The sequence below is a fragment of the Patiria miniata genome, unplaced genomic scaffold (assembly GCF_015706575.1).
Source record: "Patiria miniata isolate m_02_andy unplaced genomic scaffold, ASM1570657v1 HiC_scaffold_26, whole genome shotgun sequence".
NCBI classification, from domain to species: Eukaryota; Metazoa; Echinodermata; class Asteroidea; order Valvatida; family Asterinidae; genus Patiria; species Patiria miniata.
Window position 1 is genome coordinate 4,987,254 of NW_024037065.1, and position 25,928 is coordinate 5,013,181.

Consider the following 25,928-nt stretch of genomic DNA (forward strand, 5'->3'; position numbering starts at 1 on the left):
GCCTCGCACAATTAGCGTTGAATTACATAGAGTGTGAATTACTGAATCTTTGAGGATTTATTAGTTGTCGATCACTTAATTAACCAATTCACAGTGTGGTCCTAAAGTGAATTACCTATACTGGTTTGGGTCTCGGCTGCAAATACAACTCACACTTACTCCACGTAAGGCTCTTTCCCCGGAGTTTACGGGACCCAATTGCTCAGCTTGATTGACACGTCTGCTCAGGACGGCTGCCACGCGGGAAGAGAACGAGTCACGCCTGCTTCCTGCTTTTATCATAAATGCCACGCCTGGCTGGTACCCTCAAACATCGTGCTAAACACATATAACGGTTGGACACCAACTAGGGTATAATTAACCAACTATAATTCGAGTCTCGCATTAATCGATTCTGCATTACGTTACATTGGCGCCTTCTAAGTTTGGTCAGTCTCTGACCTATAAAACTGATACAAAAATAAACGTAATGCCCTTCACTTATGTAACTTTTAAACAAATGTACTTCATCAAAATAAACTCTTGTATTAAGTAAAGTACTCTGTAGCAATACAAACTTCATATAAACAGCAACTGTAAACTTCCAACTTCTTCAAACTAGAACATCTTAGAAACAGCACTTCAAACTTTAAACTTCCTCAAACAACAAACTTCTTAGAAACCCCTTAAAGAAACAACTAAAAGCTTAATGACAGGTGTCTTGCGATCTAAAGTCCAACAAGCGGATCACCCTTCCTCTTCTAGCGGATTCCAGCCACGAATTTAGTGTCGAAGACTCTCTGGGTGTGGTCCTTTGTGATCAACATTCCCTCTCGGAATACGCTACGCGTCACCACCTCGGTGATCTTCGTCACGTTCGCGATTTTCTCCAACTCTGAATGGGTTATCCCGGGTCCAATGATCATAACGCCATCTTCCTCGCGCACCAACCTGCAGATTCGAGTGGACTGTTCGGGCACCGTGTCCTCCGTGGTAGGCGGGGCCTTCAGGTAGACTACATCGTAATGAATTGCTCGATGCTGATGTATGGTCTGAGTTGCACCATTGACGACCGTTGTGTGACCTTCTTCTGTGATCCTCACGGCAGCACCAGAAAGCAAGTAATCAATTCGGAGCTCAGGAGGTGAAGGCTCCTTTCTCTCTTCGTTTCGCGGGAGGGACTCGTCCGCCGAACTTGTTTCCTGCTGCTCAGCTCCTTGTTGTTGACTCGGCTGTGTCATCATACTGGGGGGTTTCCACTCAGGCACTGGACTAGGCTCCTCGTCTCTCTCCCACTGAGATGTCGACATAGGCGACAGAACGATCTCTGCTTCTTCCTCCTGTGGTTTCTCATCAATCTTCCCAGGAGATTCGATATCCACTGTTGCGATGCCATCCCGCTGGTTATCTTTTGGCTCCATAGGCCTCTTAGGCGTCTCGGTCGCCTTCCTCACCTCACCTGGCAGAGGTACTCCTACACCTGGCCGTTGAGGTGAACAAGCTGGTTCCTTATAGCTCATCCTCGCCACCGCTCTCGAAGGTAAAACAGCTTCCTCAGGGGCCTTCGATACGGTACAAAAGGCCGTATCACCCCTCTTCTCTGGTTTTTCAGATCGCTTATGCCTAGCTTCTCCGCTTCCTTGCCTGGTTCCATCATCACCCTCAAAGATGTAACTTCCGGAGTCATCAACCCGCCTCCGCTTCCTTTCTGGAGAGAACGTAAGTTTCTTCACTCCCTTTTCATTGCCTCTAGGTGTCTGCTTACGCCTTAAGTCGCCCCCTTCTTGGCGCTTAGGCGCCTCTTCTCGCCTGCCGCTTCCCTCCACACTGCTGTGCTTAGGCGTCTTGGATCGCCCTCGCTCACCATCCGTGCTGTGACTCTCACGTTCCTGGCCATCGAAGGTTGAGGCCTGGATTGACTCGACCTCGTCAACCCGCTCAGGGTGGCAGTCACGGTAATGGGCGCGCAGGTTATCTCGTGTGCTGTTTTTATGTGAGCATCTTCCGCAGAGGTACTGGACTTTGGGGCCGTGTTCGCTGATCAGGTGTCGTTCGAGGCTTCTCTTGTGCAATTTCAACTCGCACTTTGGACACTGAATCTTATCTCCTCCTACATCCCGGGATGGCTCTTTCTCCTTTCGTTCCTTCCCCATTCTCACCTGCAACTGTTACTCCTGCAAAACACACAAAGAGAAGAACGTTTTACTCCTACCAATCGGTTTTAGGGACAATTTGAGGGGTGTGCTTCTGAACCAAGTAGTATTGCTTTCATTTCCCGTTTTTACAAAAATCTACTGGGCCTCCTATGCTGCCTCGGTGGGTTGCGCCTTGGGGGTGGTGCTGCGGGCCTGCTGCTAAACTGTCCCGTTACTACAGTCCTTTGAGAACCTGCGTCCCCTCTCTCTTGTACATCATGCGCATTATTTGTCCTTGGGCTCCGTGTTGGCACTGAGGGTTGTACCGATGCGTTCGGAGAGGTTTCCTCTGGCATACTATTTGCTTCAAATTCACTTGGTTCAGGTACTTGCTCATCGTCCTCGGTAGGCGAACGTGTACCCTGCGGTACATCCTGCGGCACTGGCTGTGTACCGGTTGCTCCACTTCTGTCGCTTGACGGCTCTTCCGTTGCATGTTCCGTCCATGCTCTGAGTTGCTCCCCTTCATAGATCTTCAATCGATCGCAGTGAACTACGTTCTCTTCCCTCGTGGGTTCTTCTGAATCCGATAGATGACATCGGAAAGCTTGTGTGTTATCAGGTATGGGCCCTCCCATCTGCACTGTAGCTTAGGCGACAAGCCCTTTCGTTTTGCAGGGTTATGCAGCCATGCAAAGTTACCTGCCTGCAGTTTTTCCTGCTCAGCTCGACGATCGTAGTGCGCCTTTTGTCGTCTAGCACTCTGCTTTAGGCATACTTGCGCCCTCGCATGAGCTTCCCTCAACCTCTGCCGCAGATCGTACGCGTAGTCTGACTCCGCAGCAACAACTTCCTGCTCCCCGTCGCCAGGTACCTCCGTGGTCAGGTCAACGGGTAGGCGAAGTTGTCGAGGATACATGACACTTGTGTAAGGAAATATCATAGGGTATGGTAAACATTCAGACCCCTTATCCGCTGCATGCAAGGGCTATATAATGCACTGAGCATTAGCTGCACACTTGATTTGTAAACGGCATGTATCCCTGTACGGCATGTGTTCCACAATTCTGCAGGTGCACTACAGATTACTGCGCTCCCAGCCAGCCAGCCAGCGCAGCCAGCATTCTGGACAAAAAGGTTGGACATCTATGAAGATTTATGATGAGTTAACTTTTTTAGTGCTTACAAATAATGTTTGGTTACTCTTCAATTCCGTTCCACCGTCACCGTTCCACCGTTCAACCCTTTTTCCACTTTTCCCCATAGATTTTGTAAACGTTTTTATTCTACAAGCCACTTTTGGAATTATTCTAAATCTCATCAACTTTAAACTCAGCATAGTCATTAACCATCATCTGAAGATGTATGCCGAAACTTTTCGTCATCGTTACATTGTTATATTTTGAGTTGAGAAGATGATAAAACGTGCCTGTAAGGCTTCATGCCGTACATGTTGATTATGATTTAATTGTTTTCGAACTACAATACTTATCACCACTTAAGAATTCCAAGAAATTACATGCTATCTAAAATTTCAAGGTCCTCGTTAATCGGTACTGGACTTTGTCTATACATTTTCAGGTACGATGACACCCCATACGGTCGCCGGAAAAATCCACTGACTACACAGGACGCCTTACGTTTACTGAAGGGCCGTAAATGCCAAAAACCTGTCTTGCACCCCACCCGTCGATCCATAATCTGGAGACATCCCAGCTAACACATTACGTTGCCACAACGTTGTGCAAAGTTGTGAAAATGTCATTTGGTAACGTGTCACGATGACATTCAAGCAACGTTGACACAACGTTCGACTATAATTGTTGGTTGTAAAAATGTTTTATATTGGTAATTTGTACAACGTTGTACGAAAGTCATCATATGACATTGTATTAACGTTGTACAATGGTCGTTTCACAATCGTTGTAATAAAGTAATAAATATGACGTTGTGGTTACATTGAATGTAGGTGTTTTCATGACGTTGTTTTTAAGTTGTCAAAGTTACGTTGTCAGAACGTTGTAATTTAGAATGTTTACAACGTTGCTGTGAGATTATAATCATGACGTTGAGTTAACATTCCATATACGTTATTTTATAACGTTTCTTCAGTTGTGAGAATCACATTGTCACGACATTGTAGTTTGGTATTTCAAAATGTTGCTGTGATGTAAAAATCATGACGTAACATTGTATGTCGGGACTTTCACAATGTTGTTGGTATGTTGTTATTCTCACGTCATGACGTTGTATATAAGAACAATTACACCACGTTGCTGTGTTCATGACGTTATGATGACGTTGCATAAAAGTCTCATCATAATGTTGTTGTTAAGTTGTAAATATGATGTTGTCCGACGGTGACATTGCAGTTTGGTATTTTCACAGCTTTAATTGCTGTTATGTTGAGAACCTCACGTTGCTGTAACGTTTTATAAAGGTGTTTTGACACTGAATTTAAGTTGCAATTATGCTGTGCGTTACGATCGATGCTGTTGTGGTATTGACAAAAACATTGTGATTACGATTTACTGAATGTGAAGTGAACATAATGTTTTAATTAATGAGGATTTATTTGATAATAATTAACATTTGGGTGCAGCCTTGCATTAATAATATAACTCATGAAAGTTCGAACATCATGTTTGTTTTGTCGCAGTAGGATATAATTTTTCCAGATATTTTTCTTATGGTCTAAGATGGATGAGATCGTGGTCAAAGCGACACTGTTTCCCTCTCATATTCATTGTTGTATACTCAATGCATACATGTACAGTACTTTATTGCACACACCAACGTAACTAGAAAAATGAGTCCCGTTCTTAAAGAAAATATTACCATGGCGCATGCGCATCAGCAGAAATTCCACGTCCAGACCGCGTGATAGCTCATTTGAATCGCTCTGCTCAGTCGAGTCAGCAATCTAGCAGCAGCAGCTCACTATGACGGTCGCCGACTCGCCGTCCAGTTGATGTAAATTAGCCATGGTCGCCAAGCAAGTTATTTTCACTACAGCGTTTCTTAGAAGGTAGGAATGAAATTTTCTGTATCTTGACTTTATTCTTGTGTCGAACACATTGTCTAAAAATCTGATGAAAGGATCAAATTAAAGTAAAACAACTTGAAAATTTCCCTATGCCTATCATATTTGTTTTTTTTTTTTATAAATGTTGAGAATATTCTTGAGACTCGATCAGAATAAATGTAGATTAATTAAGAATGAAAATATGTGCCTCAATTGAGATTGAGGCTCGTCAATGCGAACAGTTTTGGAGGATCATACACTGAAAGAAACGTTCAAGTCATCTGGTTTTCAATATAATAATAAAATCTTGGTACTATAATTCCAAGGAAATAATAGACATATGGATCAGATTTACCCGAATTCATGTGAGACGTACGTGCATGCTAGACCTTTTTAATAACGTTTTAGGTTGGAAAGTTATTTGTTCGATAGTTAAAATTTTACATAAAACAGATATTGTTTTAACAAATGGCAAAAATATTGGAAGTGTACACATTATAATATCGAGAAGACTTTTGATTTGTGTACTACTATAGGCCTATGTTTGTAGTTGTTTTTTTTTCTTCAAATTGATGCATTAATCAAAATGTAACAATATTGTATTGAGGTATCAATGATACCCGAGCCAACAACCGGGAAATTGATAGGCGAAATGTCCTACAGGGAACTCACTGAGATATTAGCTAAGCTGATGAGACTGCAAGACGTGACTTGCTACTCCTGTGGAGAAGTTGGACATTTTGCTAGGAAATGCTAAATGACAGGCCCAAAGTACGAGAAAAGAATGCCGTTAAACGCCCAACGGTCAATTTAGAGGGTCGAGAGGAGGCAAGGAAATTACGAAGAGAGTTGCTGGCAGTGATATTCGCTGTGAAACACTTCAAGCCATATGTGTATGGACGGCACATAACGCTAAGAACCGATCATGGAGCACTCCGATGGTTAACAAACTTTAAAGATCCAGAAGGACAACTTGCTCGCTGGTTGGAGACGATAAGCCAATATGACATTAAGCTGATTCACCGACCATTAAGCTGATCCAACAGTGTGGACGAATGGAGGATACACTGGATAATGGAGTGGAAGCAGTATCAACGGACTCTGAATGCTCCGAACAACTGAATGTCCAGTCGCAGAGAACCACGGAAAGTGAACCTACAAAGACAAAAGAAAATCGAAAATCAGTATGTGAAACAGTGGACAATGGAGAGAAGTCGGGTAGAGTTAGGATTATAAATTTGAATCCTGAAATAACTAGGGCGGAAATTCGAAAAGCGCAGATAGCTGATGCAACTTTGGGTAAGATTCTAGGAATGATCGAACGAAACGAGCAGAGACCTCAGTGGAAAGAGATATCATGCTTATCACCAGAGTTTAAAGAGGTTGTGGAATGCTGAAAATTGTTTTGTTTTTTATATTTTTATATTATAGAGTAGCATAATGACAAACTCACATTCTTTTTTAACGTGCGTTTATATGTTTATAGAACTGAAATTCATCAAATAAGTTGTTGGTCGGCGAGCGCATAATTGAAATCAACAGTCGTCGGGCTCTTTGTAAAATCAGAAAAAGCGTGACGTAATAAAAAGGACTCGTTTATACAACGACTGTTTACTGCTGCCCAACCCGCCCCGTCAGCACGCGTGACTCGCAGTCAAGCAGTGAAAAATCAACATTTTGTAAAAGACTCGCGGAGATTGATTTTCCTTCCCATTGCCTAATTTTTGAATGAGTATATTGAAAAAGGACACGGTGACCTCTGAGCTGTTCTTCCGTATAAATTTGAGCCCCGACTGCCCAAAAAAGAGACCAGCGAAAACACGGATACTGCAACTGGCCAGCTGAAAACGCCAGGCAACGCGGCTCTGATGAGTGGTACGTCTGCGACGTTTGTGAAAAAAGAGCTGCGTTTTATCCAAGGACTCAAAGTATTATGTTCATGATAACATTTTTAGCTGAGCATCAACAGTCCAACCGCAACTTTCTTCGTGATTTACAGTCAATCTCAAACGTTATTCTGGTAAATATTCAGTCCAAAAAGAGACGACAAATCGTCAGGTTGTTTCCGAATTATACGCGTACGGCACGCATAACGCATCACGGCAGTGGATGTGGTCGACCACCGTGTCCAGAACTAATGGTGTACGATTAGCAGCGTCGCGGGCCCCGGTCAAGTTCCTTGCGTTGCCTGGTGCTTTTTATGTATACAGTCGCCACAAAATATTACTCCTCTTCTCTTTTCTTTCCTTGTGCATTTTAACCCTTGTTTTAACATCCTGAAACGATAATTACGAATTTACTTGAATTTCGAAATTGTTCACTTTATTTTTTACCAAAGAAAGCCGTAAAACAACGCCAGGAGACCATGGGACTACCGCTTCACCTCGGCCTGTAAACGTGGCTACAAAAAAGGTACAATTCATAAATCATAGTCATGCTCCGGTCATAAAACAAAAATATCTGGACTTACGACATGTTCGGGATCCCGGTTGAAAACAAAATTCACTGGTCCCGAAATTTAACAAGCATTATCATTATTTTCAGTAGCTCATTAAGGCTTTATTCAAGAAATTCCAGTGGCAGAGAATTTGTCATTCGATCAAAAGAAGTTCTAGGGAAAATGAAGGCCTGTCACAATAATCAGCACTAACGTAAGGAAAACTACGCGGTCCTTTTTTCTACGCATTTACCTTCAATTTGTGTGTGACAACGCGTGCGCGTATGCTGCGCAGATAATGGAGGGTCGAGGATACATTTGAACGGGTCTACGGTTCTCAAGATTGACAATGGACAAATGGTCCTAAACAGTCTTCCCTATAAATCATTAACAAATCATATCTCTATTATTTATTGTCCAATTTCAACAAATCTCTTGAGAAAAGAAGACTCTTGCCGAACAAAATGTACAGTGCATGATCAGCGCTCTATCCGTTAATTTGGCTGAAATCCGATCTCGTGTTTTCGCACGGCACCCTTCGGACAAACTACATGGCTACGGAGGATTCTTATTCCCCCATGTTGCGGACACCCGGATGGGAAAGCTGGAAATTTATTGCAAACAAAATGCGGTGTGATTACAGCCAGCGACTGACACAATTATAGGCATATAGGTTTGCCTTGGCCTAGTGCGTTTGCTACCCGTACACGTATCAACAACGAATTATTTTGAAATTCCAACACCGTTTACCGGTGTCAAAATCTACGGTCCCAGCGGCCGGGCCAGCGGCACAAGTTAAGTACACCCGTGAATTTCCAGCCAGCTTTACATAGCGCGTGTCACACGGTGATATTGTAACGGAAATAAGTTTACTCACGTTGAAGATTTTCTTGTTAGATCGCCTTGTAATCGCCGTTGAAGATCGCCTTGTAATTTTTGTACTTTAGTGTTTACTTCTGCCGCGCGTATTAGCAAGCGCGTGAAGCGCCTTGTTGGGCGCATTGCAATTTCACTTGTGCATGCAGCGTGGAATTGTGCGCTATTGGGCGCGTGTATTATTGGGCGCCGCTTATCTGTAGTTTGGGCGCATGTTTTGGCGATTTTTATAGCTGCGCTGTGGCGCAAAGTTTAAGTTGGTTGCTAAGTACAGTCTAGTTTAGGGTCACTTGCCAGGTTGCTGCCGACAGTGCCACATCAAATTGTTTTATTGTGTCAGCCCATAGGGCCTAGTGTAGTACCAGTGTTATAATTTTAGTCTATCACCAGGAATTTATCTTACCCGGTAAGAACATTTATTTCTAGAAACGAACTTTATCTTTACCTGTCAGTAAAGGAAGGATTCTAGGCAATAATTTGTCCTGCTTTTGTGACTGATTTTAATTGCAAATAGGCCTAATCGGACACCTCCTGGAGGTCCGATTGGTCAATTTCACTTGCACCTCCTGAGGGAGAGCGCTAGTATTTTACTAGTAATCTTATTGCTCTGGTATAGAAACTGAGTGATCAAAAGTAAGTTAACTGCATTCTGTTCATTGTTATTGTTTCCCTTTTATTAATTGTTGCGGACCGGAATAAATTTATTCCTTGTTTTGTTGTTCATTCAGCTTAAAAAAAAAACCTTTTTGTATTCATTTCATGACAGAAACAATAGTCGTTTATCACACCCTAGGCTACATATACCCGAAAAATGACGGAAATGTCTTCAAGCATTCCACAACTTCTTTAAGACATACTGGGCGCAGTGGCAGCAACTGACGATGAGCGATGGAGTACTTTGCAGAAAATGGGAATCCACAGAGTGCAAGGAGGTGAAATACAAAGTGATCCTACCCAAGAAATTTAGGAAATTTGTGTTGGAGGAGTTACATGGATCACCAACCGGAGGACATCTTGGAGTAAGGAAAACTAAGGAGAAGGTTCATGACCGATATTATTGGGTAGGCTTAAGTCGAGATGTGCGTCATTTTATTCATCAATGCTGCACATGTACTAGGAGGAAAACACCTAGGGAAAGGAGGACACCACTCCAACAATATATAGTAGGAGAACCCATGGAAAGAGTTGCCATGGATATACTAGGGCCACTCCCTACATCAGCTTAGGGAAATAAGTACATTCTGGTGATAGGAGATTATTTCACTAAGTGGATAGAGGCTTAAATCCTCTGCCCAATCAGACGGCAGAAATAGTTGCGAGGACACTAGTGGAAGAGAGTTACATAGTGACCAGGGACGGAACTTTGAGTCTAATGTGATCAGTGAAGTTTGTAGTTTACTCAATATTCACAAGACTAGGACTACGCCTTATAATCCTAAGTCAGATGGATTCATAGAGAGATTTAATAGGACCCTTATGAATATGGTAGATACAATGATAGAGCCTAGGAAAAACCAAACAGACTGGGATGAGCAACTGCCTTATGCAATGTTGGCTTATCTTAGTTCTGTGCAGGAGTCCACAAAGGAAACTCCAAATATGATGATGTTAGGACGGAATGTAGAATTTCCAGTAGATTTACAGGTACAGAAACCAGAGAGAGAAATCTCTCCTGAGGGTAGTGATAATGCTGAGGAATTACAAGATCGCTTGTGTCAAGCCCATGATAGGGTAAGGAGATGTTTAAAACAGGCTGCGGAGCATCAGAAGAAGAATTATAATAGGACAACCAAGGATAGTAGGATTTCAGTAGGGTCATATGTATGGCTTCACAATCCATGGGGAAAGAAAGGAAAAAGCCCCAAATTAGTCTTACCTTGGGAAGGACCATCACTGATGTAGTGAGAACCAAAGAAATATAACGTGAAGCCCCAATGACTAAGTAATGGTAATGAAGAAAGTATTATAATTTCTTTTTTTTGGGGGGGGGGGGGGGGGAGGGGGCATTGTATATTGGGGAAAAATAGGAGGTCCACTATGCAAGTAGACTGGTTCATGATGTCCCTATTCATTGTATAATCGATTCTAAACGGATATGGGATTGATTCGAATGAGAACGCAAACAGTTAAAATATATAAACTTACTTGCCAATAGTAAAATCGTCCTAATATTTTTGTTGACAAAGTTCGTTCAAATTGTGTTACTTTTGAATTACTAAGATAGCAATGTTTAAAAACCAATTGTGTTTTCGGGATGAAACTCAAAAATAGCAGAAAACATAAAAGATGTTGTCAGAAAACTCGGTCCCACGTTGCCTGAAGAATAATATTTTACGTTAAAGTTACTTATAGCATAACTAGTAGTCACCCGGAGATGTACGCCTGCCCAGCTAAGCAATTTTAGGACATCTAAATCCTTGCTAAAGGATGATATATGCATATAAATAGACTTGTGCCCATCCTTGCTGAAGATGAATACATGTATAATTATATAAACAAAATCTGACACACTATCGTTTTGAAGGGAAACAGACAAAATAAGGCCGTTGGCGGGCAATCTGTTTTACATGCGTTTAAAAAATCCCAAACTTTTTCCAGTTGCTGTTCCTGCTTCCCAGCAAAAACACACACAGAACTAGATCATTGGTTTTCTAACTGAATTAGGAGGCTTTAATGTGTTATTTTTAAGTAGGCGAACTGAAACCGACATTGTACTGTTATATCAGATTTATACTAGCTTTGTAATAATAATGATTGACGAAGGTTTGCTTCCATGCATTCACCGGATACATTCTTTGTAATAAATGTAGAAACAGTAAGTCTGATGGTTAATTTTTTTTTTTATTGTTTGCAGACAGGTATATCGTCGTTGCACGATTAGTTTCGTTAATTAACCGTACCAGGAACAATGTTGCTGAAAGGTCCCCACAAAGTTGCAGTGATGTATCCAATAAGTTGTGTGAACGTTTTTTGAAAAGTTGCAGTGAGGTGCCCACAAAGTCACCGGAACGTGTTGACTTAGTTGCAGTAACGTCTGTAATGAGTCATTGACGTGCTAACAATTAAGGTTGTATTAACGTGGCCAAAAAGTTGCACTGACGTGCCCACAAGGTTGTAGGAACGTCCTCATAAAGGTTGCAGAAACGTGCCTATCAGGTTGTAGTTATGTCCAACAAGTTGCATTAACGTGGCCAAAAAGATGTCGTAACGTGCTAATCATGTCCCAACAAGGTTGTATAAATGTTTATTTTAAATGTATAAATGTTTATTTTGGTCATTAAGTTGCAGTAACGTTCCGTCATGGTGGTAATCATGTCGTAATCATGTCGCATTTACGTGCCAAGACGTTGTATGAAGGCGGCAATTACGTTGCTGGTGGGTTGCAGGATCGTGTACTGAAAACGTTGTAATAAATGTTTCATTGACGTTTTTATAATGTCATTTAAACGTCTTTTCCAACTTCGTCCCCTGTATGAACTGTACATGTACAGTACGTGTATATAGACCCATTGTAGCATGAGAGGGAGGTGGTTTTTCAGTAGCCTTGGACGCCGGGCGTTTGTAGTGGTTAGGCCGTGCAGAGGCAGCAGGGTGCCAGGTGTACTAGATCGGCTCTATAACATGCCGCGGGCGTCGATTACCAATCGCTATAAAAACTTGACTATTCAACCACTGGACTCCAAGACTACGGAAAAAAAGTCGAAATTTTAAAACATTGAAAATTCTGAATGGCCCCTTACTTATCCCAGAGATACAGAGCAATGTCGGAATACAATAAAAAATTGCAAAAGCAAGAGCAAAATACAACCGCGGCCTATACGCCGCGGCGTATGAAATTTCATTGTCCCTTGAGTCCTTAAACTGGAGCTTTCAGTTATCTCCGGATTTCAGCATTGTGTTCGGCCTACAATCAGTAGGAGCTGAATTTCTTCGATTGGTAGAAGAACCAACGCATGCGCAGTTACCGACGTACCTCAGCTATGATACAACATTTAATCTTGGAGATTTTTACATGTCAGTACTGTTGTTCAACCACACGACCTTTCAGGAAGCTCCAATCGTACCACTTGTTTTTCGGAACTTTGCAACAACGTACTCACAACTTGCAAGTAAACCCTCATCATAGTGACAGACAGGGAGACATCAATTACCAAGGCTATTGAGAAGGAGCTCCCAAGGTGGATTCACATTCACTGTTGGAACCATCTTCTGATCCACATCAAATACTGGGTCTCGTGCCACGGTGGTACGCAAATCGACACGCGAGTATACACAAACAACGTGCTCCACATACTGGACAGCCCGTAAGAAGACAAGGCCAGAGAAAGATCTCAGAGTTTGAACGCAAATGGAGCAAATCCTTCGTGAAATACTTCACTGATCACTTACAGGAACCCATCTTCAACGCAGGCAGATGGGTTTTAGAAGAACTGGGGGTGTACTACCCCTCTTCAGGGATGACAAACTTGTCGGAGAGTTCAATGCCGTAGTGAAAAGGATGATATCAGCAGGCGAAGTCTGTCTAGACGAAATGCTGTTGTCTATTTATTTCCTACAAAACTACTACATGAGAGAAGTCATTCGTGGTAGATCTAACTTGGGTAAATACAATCTGGTGGATGGTGTTGAAGCGCTCGACATCGATGATGTGGTGTTCCCCAGTGATGTCATAGAGCCAGAAAAGGTGGTGGACGTGGTAAAAGAAGGGAGATTTCATGGAGAAGATCACAATCGAACTGACGAGAAACAAAAGGGGACGAACAAGAGCAGGCCGAAAAAGACCAAGAACAAAAGAAAGTTACAAGTTGATCCAGCTCCAGATTCGTATATGACGATGCAAGAATCATATGGGGAGTGTCGAACCCCACCAGAGGATGAGTTTAATTCATCTCCAGGGGGGTTGAATTCAATTCCTCGCACACTCCAAGAACAAAAGAAACAGACGGGACGTATGCACGGAAACAGGGAGGTGTCAAGAGGAAACATGCCAGAGGCCACCAACGAGTATACTTCCCGCATGGAAGTGATGGACCTGGCATACATCGGCAAGACCCAACAGATTCCGCTGAATTCGAAGATTCGCAAACACTCACCAACGATGGACGCTGCGGGCACTGAAGATGAACAGGCGCAATATCAAAACGTGCGTCCCACGATGATATCCACCCCGATACATGGGAAAAACAGGACTCTTACAATCACAGAGAATACCTGCGATGAGATGGAACAACCAGCCAGCGAGCACGGTTCCTCGTCCACTAGACGGCTTAATCAAGCCGTGGATGCTGCAAAGTCATGGTTAGGTAAACGTTTTCCTGCCGGCACAAGGAACAGCGATGGGACAAGTATGGAGCTAGTAAAACCACTGAGGGGTAAGAATATTGGTTGGACAACCAAGTGATTGATGAATTCATGAACATCTGTGCTTCACTGCCACATATTTCGAAGAGCTGGGCAAGAGCCTGCATTTTTCCAATCCATTTTGCTGAGTGGCTCCGAATAGGCATGAAGACTCACTGCTTCGCAAAGTGGGTGAATGAAAGCGATGCAGTGTCCAGTGACATTTTGGTAATGCCTACCAATGCTGGAGATTTTCATTGGGTTTTAATTTTTGATGTTCGTCCAAGAAAGCTGGTGATATACTTGGATTCTCTTCATGGGTACGATGAACGGGCCATCACTTCAGTCTGCGATTTATTTCCTCCCGCTCCATGATTGAATCTGAGAGGCCCCTGGTTGTGGAGGAGTGGACCATTCTTGCACCAACAGACATCCCACATCAGAACAACAGTTGGGATTGTGGAGTTCATGTATTACTTTGGTCCTTCTTTGTCTGCAGCGGCCAGTACCTGATATACTCCCGACAGCATGACATGTCGGCAATTCGAAATTGGATTGCCTGCACAGTCGTCGAGCATACTGACAACTAAAGAGGATTTACGCCGCCATGCATCATCTTTTCGGGTCATGCGGATAGTGGTAGGCAGAGGTTGTCCAGAGGGCTTCAGATCAACACTCAGGTTTCTATGTCAGCCGACAGAGAATCTCTTCAGTTCTGATTACTCTGTATGTTGCCTTGGAGGGGAATGTATGCGCCCGAAGACCAACAGAACCATGGTGTTGTGTGAAGGTGATTGCCAGCACTGGTATCATGTCACTTGTGTAGGAATTACAACAGAAATACCAAGGTACCTGACTCAATTGGCAATACACACATGTAAGACTGTGAAATGTCCTCTGTTGACATTTCTTCGCCAACTAAGAAACGATTCACAAGATTCAGTAAAAGACGAGTAAATGTTCGAGCCAACTCCATGTTTTCCTTTCCACTCCATGTGACTTAAGTTTGAAAATTATTCTCCTGTGTTGGACAGAGTCGAATGCCTTTAAGTAGTCGAGTTAGATCATGTCTACGCCTCCTACCTCATCCATCATTCTTGTGATATCTTCAAGGGTTTCTAACAGGTTGGTGAGACATGAGCCGCCTTTCATGAAACCATATTCTTCTTCTGTTAGAACATGTAGACCAAGACTTTCAACGTGACTTAGGATACTTTTCCTGATGATGCCTTCCATCATTTTGTATAGAATTGATTTGAGGCTGACTGGCCTGTGGTTCCCTGGAGAATTCTTGGAACCTTCTCTGTAGATAGGAACCACTGCAGCATTCTTCCATTCTCCTGGTAGGACCTTCATCCAGATATACCTTCATTGTGTGCAGCGGCCAGTACCTGATATACTTCCCACAGCATGACATGTCGGAAATTCGCAATTGGATTGCCTGCACAATCGTCGAGGAGAAGCGTCGTCAGCCCAAACGGAAAACTCAGAAACCCAGCATTCTGACAACTATAGAGCATTTACGCCGCCATGCATCATCTTTTTGGGTCATGCGGATAGTGGTAGGCAGAGGTTGTCAAGAGGGCTTCACATCAACACTCAGGTTTCTGTCAGCCGACAGAGAATCTCTTCAGTTTTGATTTCTCTGTGTGTTGCTTTGGTGGGGAATGTATACGCCCAAAGAACAACAGAACCATGGTGTTGTGTGAAGGGGATTGCCAGGACTGGTATCATGTCACTTGTGTAGGAATTACAACAGAGAAATTGCCACGCCATTATCTTGGCCAACAATGCCAAGGTCCCTGACTCAAATCGACTGAAATGCATTAAGTGTGCTGCATCAATATCGCTGCATCGATATATGTGAAGTTTTCACTAGGATTAAGCTTTACATTAAGCTCCACAAAAGTTCAGTGGGAACGTTCTTCGTTTCTTGGCAAATGAAAGGATGTGATCTGTCCTCCGTTGACATTTCTGCGCCAACTAAAAGACGATTCCCAAGATTCAATAAAAGCTGATTGTAAGGACCATCCCATACTAGTTGTTCACCTTGGAACATGCAGCAAGGTCCTGATTATAGCCATTGGTCTGATCTATACTTTCACTTACACAAATACCAGAGTTGTAGCGAGACACTGATTTTTGTGACTCTAGTCGAGTCGAGTCATTTTAAAAAATTGACTCGAGTCGAGTCAAGTCATTTTAAAGAAGTGACTCGAGTCGAGTCGAGTCATAAGGTCAAAAGGTCGAGTCGAGTCGAGTCAAATATTTAGCTCGAGTCAATTCGAGTCACGAACATTTGAACACTATATATACCAAAAGTTATAAAAGGAGGCCATAAGTTTAGCCAGCGTTCGAATCCAAGAGCTTTATAAGAAATCGTCCAAAACCAAAGATGAAACAGCGAATTGAAAAATGTGTTTAAAAATCTAAAAAAATTGTACATGACTGCTATTCGCAAAGTAAAGTGAGCATAAATTTTGCACGGTAAGTCATTGCAAATACTTTTCGCAAAGTTGCGCTTCTATTTTTGGGACTTGAGTCTTCTTAGCCTTCGCTCGAGTCAAGTCTTCTGATGAGGGACGTACTCGAGTTGAGTCGAGTCATTTGCTTGCAGTGACTCGAGTCGAGTCCAGTCATTTACCCTTAGGGACTCGAGTCGAGTCGAGTCACCAAAAATTGTAACTCGAGTCGGACTCGAGTCAAGTCATTGACTCGAGTCATTACAACTCTGACAAATACACAGCAAAACCCTTCTTTTGATTTGGCGATAGCAAAGCACACGAGACACTCTGGACAATACCAAAGCATGGGATTATGAAAGTAAACCTATAAATAAAAGTTAGGGAAATTAAATACCCATTTTCTGAGGCACTTCTAACTTTTTTCGAGTGAGTCGTCTATATATCCATCTTTGCTCTCATCCCGTGCCCTACGCCCATGTCTCTTTAGACAGCACCCTTCTATCCCGTTGTTGGCCGCAGCTCTAACTCCTCCCGTTCGTAGGAAGTAGGGACCATTAGAAAACGATGCAGATACGGGATGCGCGTGCAGCTCCGTAAAACTGTGGATGACGTCATCAGTTTTTGCGGTAAATTTCAACGTACTCGCATGGCGTTTCTGCATCGCACGTCAAAATGGTAAGTTCACGTATGGATTTTCCTTGATAAATTACGGCCCAAAATAGTTTTCTTATGAACTCCCAAATTTTACGAATTTCAGGTATAGTGTGCAGATAATGTTACTACTGTCATTAAATGAAGAAAAACAAGGATATGGTTGGGATTTTATTAGACTTTTGAGCCTACACTTTTAAGCTAAAATTAGTGAAAGTTTTTTTTTTTTTTTTTGTTCAATCGTTGTTTCACGATGCATCCTTTTCGTGAAAAAAGAGTATCTGGAACATGTTGAGTGAATAAGCCCTAAGGCCCTAGTTAGCCCATGGCCCGACTGCCTCTGGCCTTGCACTATCCATGGAGGATAGCATACGGATCTGGAGTGGCGCGGCGTTGCTTTTCCAAAGTTAAGGTTCCTAGAGCCTAGGGACTCATACCTGTACGAAAACAGTTTCTTTTATCTAGAATTAAAAATCATCATCCATCTCTCCGAAAAACGACGATCAGTCATCAGTCTTCAGCTGAGCTCCCACAAAAATTGTCCTCAAAATGTGTCTATATGTGGGATTTCAAAATGTCGGACGCATTGTAATGTACGCATTATGCGGGTGTGCTTGGGCAAAGTTATGGATATGCATTGTATATACAGTTCATGACCTCATGTTTGTATGGACTTTTTATTTCAATGTTTTTAATACTCAATTTTAATAGCCCAGGCTGGCTTGATGGTTGGTTGGTTATACATCGCCTGTAATCTGCACGTAAAGTCTGCGACTTAGGATCTGTAAATATTTTGTTGGAGACAAACAACATTGTGAAACTTAAGTCTACATTTCAACTTATTTTCACTGTAGGCATACATGTAGGCCTATGTCAACATTTTTATAATGACTTTGATTATGTTCATGTATCTTTGCAGGCTGATCTGATTGGTAGAAATGTCTTCCGCTTCAAGAAATGTATGAAAACAAAGCTACTGAACCAAGTAGCAGTAGATAATCCTGAGGGGATGGGTAAATCTTCTAAAGGATGGGATGTTCTTGTGGATAAACTGAAAGCAAGTGGTCCAAAGTGGCAGTTGCTGACAACAAAATGTGCGAGAGAAAATGTGCGAGAGATGCTGCGTGAGTGGCACAAAAACCAAACTGAAGTGGATAAAACGTATGTATGTTTTCAAAGGCAATGACTGAATTTGTCAAGTCCTAAAATTAAGGTTAAAACAACTTAAACAATAAAATAGTTCCTTGCATAAATCCCTGATCTTATTTAATAACTCTTGTTGCTTTTATTCAAAATTAATGTTCCGATGACATTTTATGAACAAATTTGTAATTTGTTGATACATGCATGTCAATTTCCCTATTTTTATTTGAATTTTTGAAGTTTTATTTGAATGGAAGTGGAAAGTTTCACGTAAGAGAAAGTGGTTAAAATTTAACATTTAACCTGTCAATGCTTCATTTCCATCAAGTTTCAACAAATAGATTTGTTTTACATTGTTATCAAATTTCAAATACTAGTTAAACATGTACGTTGCAACAAGACATAAAAGTAGGATTTGAAAATTTGCATGGTGGAAATCTGATCTAGTGAGGTTTTTTTGGTAGAACCATGTAATAATCAACTCGACGTTTCTATTAGTATGGTCTGATTGTCTTCGGGAAAATGCTCCTGAAGACTATCATTCAGAACATATGGAAATGTCGAGTTGAAACTGTCGAAATGTCGAGTTGAAACAAACACTTCTTTTCAGAACCACTCCAAATCATAGAGAGAATATTACATGATGCTACTGCAAACCTCACTAACAAGATATAGTGAGAGAAGTACACAGGAGTGTTGGATTTGTTTTGACATAAATGTCTAAAGAAGTACTAAAAGTATCATATTCCAAATCAATACTGATAATTTCAGTACAGGAACTGGTGCTAATGTAACCGAGGATGACGCCTTTCTACAGGAGAATTTCGATCTGTGGAATAGCCGAAAAGAGGAGATGCAGAAGCGCAAAAACAACTCAAGTCAAATGAAGGAGAAGAAGTCAACAAAGGCTGGACTTCAATTGCGGCAGGCAGCCACACAAGGCTTGAAAAGGGCTAAAGGTATTTTTCAATAATTTGTTTGCTGTAGTTTTAAGACACATCAGTGAGGCAACAGGCAATTGCATTGGTGCCCCTTGAAATGTTCCAATAGAAACTTACAGTTTCCTCATAGAGGTGCCCTTTACCAAGGAGAATATGCCTTGGTGCCCTTGCCTTTTCAAGAGGGAAGCATCAGGCCTAATAGTTTTATGGAAATATCAACATTTGGGGAAGTATTGCTGTGTTACATAAAAGACAGATTTGTGACCTTTACCTGTAATTGTAACACAAGATTTGTAGTTGACCATATTTTGATTCAACTTGTGATAGACAAGGGTTGTTTATATTAGGCCTGGCATTCATTGATGGAGGAATAATGTTCACATGGAGGTGTGTGCTTATTGGTATTGTAATATTTAATGCACAATAATTAAAAAAGTAACCTGTAATATTGAAATGTCTACACATTTAATTGTACAGCATGTGAACAAGATGATGGGCTACATGTATCTGATGAAAGCCAGGAAACGGAAACCTCTGAGATATCTGTTCCTGGTATGTTCTCCTTGAGTTTAATAATTTCATTCTCCTACCATAGTGAGCCTAACCTAGTTTTTCCTTAAAATAAATTAAAGAGGAAGCTATGCAAACAAAGAGAACATACATTTGGCAACTGCTAAGGTAAATGTGCCTTCAGAGCTACATTAAATTACAATAGCACTTACCCATTCCGCAGACAATAATGGCAAAGTCTGCATTTTGTATCTTTCAAGTAAAATGTAGACTATCCCACACATCTGTATTAAATGTCAAAACACTCACCTGAAACAGTAAAGCTAAAATTGCTTACTTATAAAGTTGCATCAAGCTTGTTTAGTTATCTTGCTTATCTTGATTCACTTGAGCAATGTTGAGATCAACATCTTGATAAAAGGTGTTCTTGATGAAAATACTTTGACAGACTTTTCCTGTTTTCTCAACAAGTAGACAATGTATTCAACTGAAACTTCACAGGTGACTTTTAATGTATATTTTTGATAATTGCCTGTAAATCAGCATTGCGTTGACAAAAAACAAACGATGACCCTACTTTTGACTATATATTCTTTATATTGTTTTTTTTTAGCTAAGCGTCAACGCAAGCAAGCACTCTGGAGCTATTTGAAAGAAGTCAAGCTGTCAGAAAACAGCCTCAAAGATAAAGAATTGGACCTGCGCGCAAAACAAATGGTCATCGATGTAGAGAAAGTAAAAATTGAGAAAGAGAGGCTAAGGCTACAAAGTGTGCAACAGGAGCAGCAACTGCAACTTCAGCGTGAGCAGCAGCAGCAGAACTTCCGTTTGCAGCAACAGCAAATGGAAGCTATGTTGTCCCTGCTTAAAAAGTAATGTCAAGGCCCCCTTAAATATTTATTATTTGCACTCTTCAGGATGAGTAAAACAAATTATCCCCGAATGTCGGGGGTGTTATTTAGTGAAGTTTTGCATGTAGCACTTTAAAAATGTAGGATATGAAAGCCCAATTCATAAGTTTTCTTTTCGAACAAGAATCATTCAAATCACGCAAGTAATTTTCAAGTTATAGAATATTAAACACAACCACCGTTTTATAGTTCTGTCCACGGATCACAAAATGGTAAGTGTTCTTTCAGCAAAACGAAAACAAATCACATAGGGATGTGTGTGAATTGTTTTCATTTTGCTGAAAGAAGGCACACCTTTTTTGAGATCCATGGACAAAACTTGATAACAGTGGTTGAGTTTAATATTCCGTAACTTGAAAAGTACATGTACATGAGTGATTTGAGTTATTCTTTTACTAAAAGAAAGCTTATCTGTATCGGTATATGTTAGCTTCTGTACAAACGCCTGGAGTGGCTATCGCGTACAGCCTCATACTGTATCATGTATGAGGATAACTGCCAGAAACTCAATTATTTCTATGCTATCTCAACAGTTCAAAAGGGAGAATTTGCAAATTTATCCCAAAGCCAATACAATGGTATATTTATCAGAGATGCCACTTTTCCGGTTTTAATTGGAATTCGTGGTGTTTTTTTTAAATCTCACAATTTTTTTTTTTTTCAACTATCGAAATACAACGAAAAAAGAGAAGAAAAACTGTGAACATTTGTTGATTTTTACCTCGTAAGCACTCTCGATTTTAGACAGAGGGAAATTCCACATTATAAACAGAGGGGTGTTTAAAGCATATAAAGTAAACTTGTTTAAATAGCAAAATGGTTGACAACTTGTAGTTTTTGACTTGTTGGACCGAAAAGATGTGATTTTTTTGACCGAAAAGGTATTTATGAATGGGAATAAATATGTGTTTGGTCAGTATTAAAAACTCGGCTTCACCTCTGGTAATTATCACCCATCCAGACTCCAACCACTCTTAAACAGAGTTTTTAATACTGTCCACAGTTATTCCCTCATTAAAAATCTACTTGCACTTCTGGAAACTAATAGCTTAGATCCAGGGGGAGGTGCCAAGGGGTGACTCTTCTTTTTTCCTCCTATATTTCATGCCCTGTGTACACAATTTTTCTTGTTTCAACATCAGTGCCCCCCCTTTCACATACCCTTGGATCCGCACCTGAATATTGTAGCACGTTGTAGCGACCAGGGGAAAAAAAACGCAATCTTTACATGTACACATGCCATACATGCCATAGGAATAATTTCAGACCATAAGTTTCGGACAACATTTTGATCAGAATTCATTGCATTATTGCCTTTATTCTTTTGACGGGTTACATTTAATTCATTTAAAACAAAACAAATTTAAACTGTAATTTCAACTAAAAGACTAATTGTCTGTTTTGACTTATCCAAAAGATTGTTTTTAAAGTGCTGCCGAGTCATTTACTGGCACGCTTTTCTGGGCAGTTTTTGTTGATGAAAATACATCTGCATCTTAACATAGGACCTAGACACATAACAAACTTGTTTGGTCACCTTACAACTGTATGTGTTGGCATTAAATGACCCTTTTTATTTGAAATAATCTTACTTATTTTATTCTGAAATTAAAAGTTATTCTTGCCACCTATAGTTACTTGCTGGAACACGGTTGTAATGTACAACTATTGCAAACATTAAAAAAATGATCAAATTATCACGAAATTCTTTAAAGTCAGAGGTGTTCTTGTAATCTATAGTTATTTATAACTAGCATTTCCCTTTAAATGGCAACTGCCATTAAACCTTGGTGCTTTTGTAATCTACTGTTATTAAAATCAGTAGTACCACTTCAAAATGTTACGAATTGGAATTAAAATGTAAAGTTGATTTGTCAACTACTGCTGTTAGAGAAAAATTGATACCAAAGAAATTAAATGTCACTTTGTTTTATTACTTGTATAGTAATTTAAATAAATGCATTTATGTACATATACATGTCTAAATTTCTAATACTGGAAAATACTGTAAATATATTATATGTTCTGTAAAACGCTGTTGTTTTCTCTTTCAATATATATTAAGTTAATAATTTAATTAAAATCATAACCCTAACCTTGCTTAAAACCATAATATCCAACATCAAGATATTTGCTGCATCTTAATAATTGTCGTGAGCCATGAACAAAATGTATTGATTTCTAGCCACTGGATTCTTCAAACTTAACCATCAATGACTGTGCAAAATACCTGCAGCAAGTTTAAGGTATTAATATACATGTACTGTACAATCACCATAAAATGAGTTGTTAACATGTTACTCACAAGCTTGACACTCCATTATTTAGCTAGAGGGATGTTTCAAAAAGCATGGAGGGAACTTATTGAACAAAATCGGGATTTTTTGACCGACATATTATATTTTTTGACCGCAAAGGTATTTATGAATGGGAATAAATATGTGCTCGGACAGTATTAATCACTCAGTTTTAGACCGCTTAGAGTCTGGGTGCTGATAATTACCCTCGCCTCCGGCTCAGGTAATTATCAGCGCCCAGACTCTAAGCGGTCTTAAACAGAGTGATTAAAACCTCTCGAGCACACATTTATTCCCTTATTAAATTTGGAGAAAAAGCTCTACTCTGCCTATTGTATCGGGACAAAAACACTGTCCTCTTAAATGGAAAATGTAAATATTTGAAATTATTGTCAGTTTCAAGCATATTTGAAGACAATCTTTACTGCGTTTAGAAATCAACTCCACTTAAAATAAATAATCTTGCACATTGGTTCACCAGATTATCAGTTGTCTATTTGATTTGTTTCATACCTAACTGAGGTGGTTTTTTGTGAAAATACTTGGACACTCGGTTTTCATACAAACAAGTATGGCAGTTGGACATCAATGTTGCTACTTTATAATAAAGTGCAATGGGTTGGAGGTAGACCTTCATGTTTGGGGCATAGTTGATAAAGGCAAAATTTGATGAAACTTTGCCAAACTTCCACTCTACTGTAATTCTATGAGAGCTCATGAGTTCATTGAAATACCTTTGGACATTTGTAAGTCCAACACCTCTAAATGGTGTAATCAGATTTGCATGAATAGGGTGTGCTTTGTCAGCATATATAACCATCGGCCTACCATCAGCGCTGGTGAAGTGTTGGATTTTCTGTAGGCCATATTGATTTTGAACCCTCAAAGGCCTGCAATTCTGTGCAGCGACAGCCATGTACTGTAAAATCGATAGCGATAAAGCGCCGCATTGGGCTACTTCGCGCACACGAAGCGCGCCCTCTGCCGCTTGAAACGCTTGATGTTAATTTGTCCAGCAATTTATATGATTCGTATTGCATGCACTTATATTTGTCATGTCCCTTATATAATTCGCTATGCATGACAAATCACTTGCATTACTAACTCTTTTCCCGGAATTTGACGACTTTTTCAAAGTAATTTACTAAATAACGTTTTCAGTGCTCAGACGAACGAAAGTACGATTTGCTGTAAGCCATGTACTGATTTTTTTTCAAATTCCATATTTAGGTTTCTACAATTTTTTTTTCAAGTTCAATATTTAGGTTTATAATTGCTTTATCCCAATATCGTTAGTATACAACTTGTATCATCTGCAATTAAACAAGTGTTACATTGTCTGGAGTATTACATATCTATATAAGAGAGAGTTTAACTCGGCCTCCGAGACGATGTTTGCTCATGAAAGGATCCCAGATCGCGGGCTCCCGCTGCGCGAAAATCGCTCCACGTCCGTGGAAAAATACGGAGGGTGTCTTCCGCCGGGTCGGACACTTCGGGTCGTCCCGATTTTCCCGTACGGACCGGCGATCCTTTTCGTCGATTTTTCGTGACTGCGTTTTTCGCAGGAATTTGCCGTCGTGTGCGCTTTCACGTTGACTGCCTGGCCGCCCCCTGTGCTGGCTTCTCTGCGTGTCTACACTGTGCCAGGTCAGCGAGGTCAACGTAGGGGTTCCGTTTACGTGTTCTACTCAGCCGTTCTGCAAAAGCGTTCACCAAATTGTGTTATGGGGTGACCTTGGTAAAATATTTTTTCTCCATGGTGCGTGGCCACCAAGTGCCCCTATTCTTTCATATGCTTCGCTTGCCGCCCCTGCACCGAGTGCAACGAATACTCAGAAGGACTTCACATTAAGTATGCCTTGCGCGGTCTGACCAATCGAAAGTCTACACTGCGTAGTATTTCCGGGCTATGCAAAACTGTCGTTGGCAACGCGTACTGCAGCCTGCTCCACACCCTGGAAACGAGGTTGGGTCTACGGTGCTCGCTATTTGCATGATTTGAAGCACAAGCATGTGAGTGACGTGTATAGTGCTCTGTTGCTTCCATCGTGTGTTAATACAGCTCCATGCTTCCACCAAGGCTGAGCGTATTGAGTTCGCTGCCCGCCACAGTGTTGCGTTATAATTTCGGGGGCCTGTCTGGGATCAACGAAAGATCGATGCATTGCTTCAAACATCGAGATCTTAAACGCAGTCACACAAAAAATCAACGAAAATGTGTCCGATCCGGCGGAAGACCCCCTCCACATTTTTCCACGGACGTGGAGCGATTGTGGCATCGCGAAAGACCGCTGTCTCAGATCGTTTCAGGAGCAAACATTTCTCGGAGGCCGAGTAAAATTTGCTCTTATATAGATGGTTGCCCCAAGTTAACTTGAATAACAGTTGACTCGACAAGTTCCTCGCAGACAGTCTCGCAAATTGTAAGACGTTCAAGTTTACGTTTGTTGAAGAGTCCAATATACTGAAACTTAATTATGACCTTCTTAATCAGCCTTCGTCTGTGTACTACAGCAAGCCTTTCAAGTACGTTTTCCCACAAATGCCACTGCCTCACAAAATCCCAATTTAACAGAACGGGAACATTTACAGACTGTTGCCATGGTACATAATTATCATGGGCGTCAATCGGTGGGGGACGGGGAACCCCTCCAACCCCCCCCCCCCCCCATTTTAAAGCGGTGGAGACTTTTTTGGTCCCCTCCCCCCCCCCCACTTTTCTTCCCCGAATAAAAATTGTAGCTGCCACATGTATAATGATTCTATTACTCAGAATAGCTGATTCAATGACACCAAACTCGAAAACGATGTTTAAAAGATGATCTTTTGCAAAAAAAAAATTGTTTTAGTGGTCAGAAATTGCCTCAGATCGCACCACAGAAATTGCTTTTCTACAACTGCATGTCTTCTCAACTAAATCCCCCAATTACATTCATCTCCCGACATTTTCATCCCCAACTCTACGCCCTACCCGATCTATGATCGGGTAAATCAACGAGGGATCGATGCATTGCTAATAATATTGCATAAATAAAAATATTGGCGGTTGTTGGCTGTTTGGCCTTGCTTATATTATGGTTGAACAATGCCAACTTGAATAAAAAAGTTAAATCGACTTTTTCCTCGCAGGTCTCGCAAATTGTAAGAAGTTCAAGTTTACGTTTGTTGAAGAGTCCAATACTGTACCTTCATAATGACCTTCCTTCATGATTCAG

At 41.1% G+C, this 25,928-nt stretch overlaps 1 protein-coding gene across 1 annotated transcript; it reads left to right on the top strand.

Moving 5' to 3' along the window:
- The first annotated feature begins 17,526 nt into the window (after positions 1–17,526).
- Positions 17,527–20,390, top strand: LOC119734075 (GRB10-interacting GYF protein 2-like). Its single transcript, XM_038207439.1, has 4 exons — positions 17,527–18,069; positions 18,823–19,010; positions 19,470–19,544; positions 20,116–20,390. The coding sequence occupies exons 1-4, from the start codon at positions 17,870–17,872 to the stop codon at positions 20,376–20,378; spliced, it is 726 nt and encodes a 241-aa protein (XP_038063367.1). The 5' UTR covers positions 17,527–17,869; the 3' UTR covers positions 20,379–20,390.
- The last annotated feature ends 5,538 nt before the right edge of the window (positions 20,391–25,928 follow it).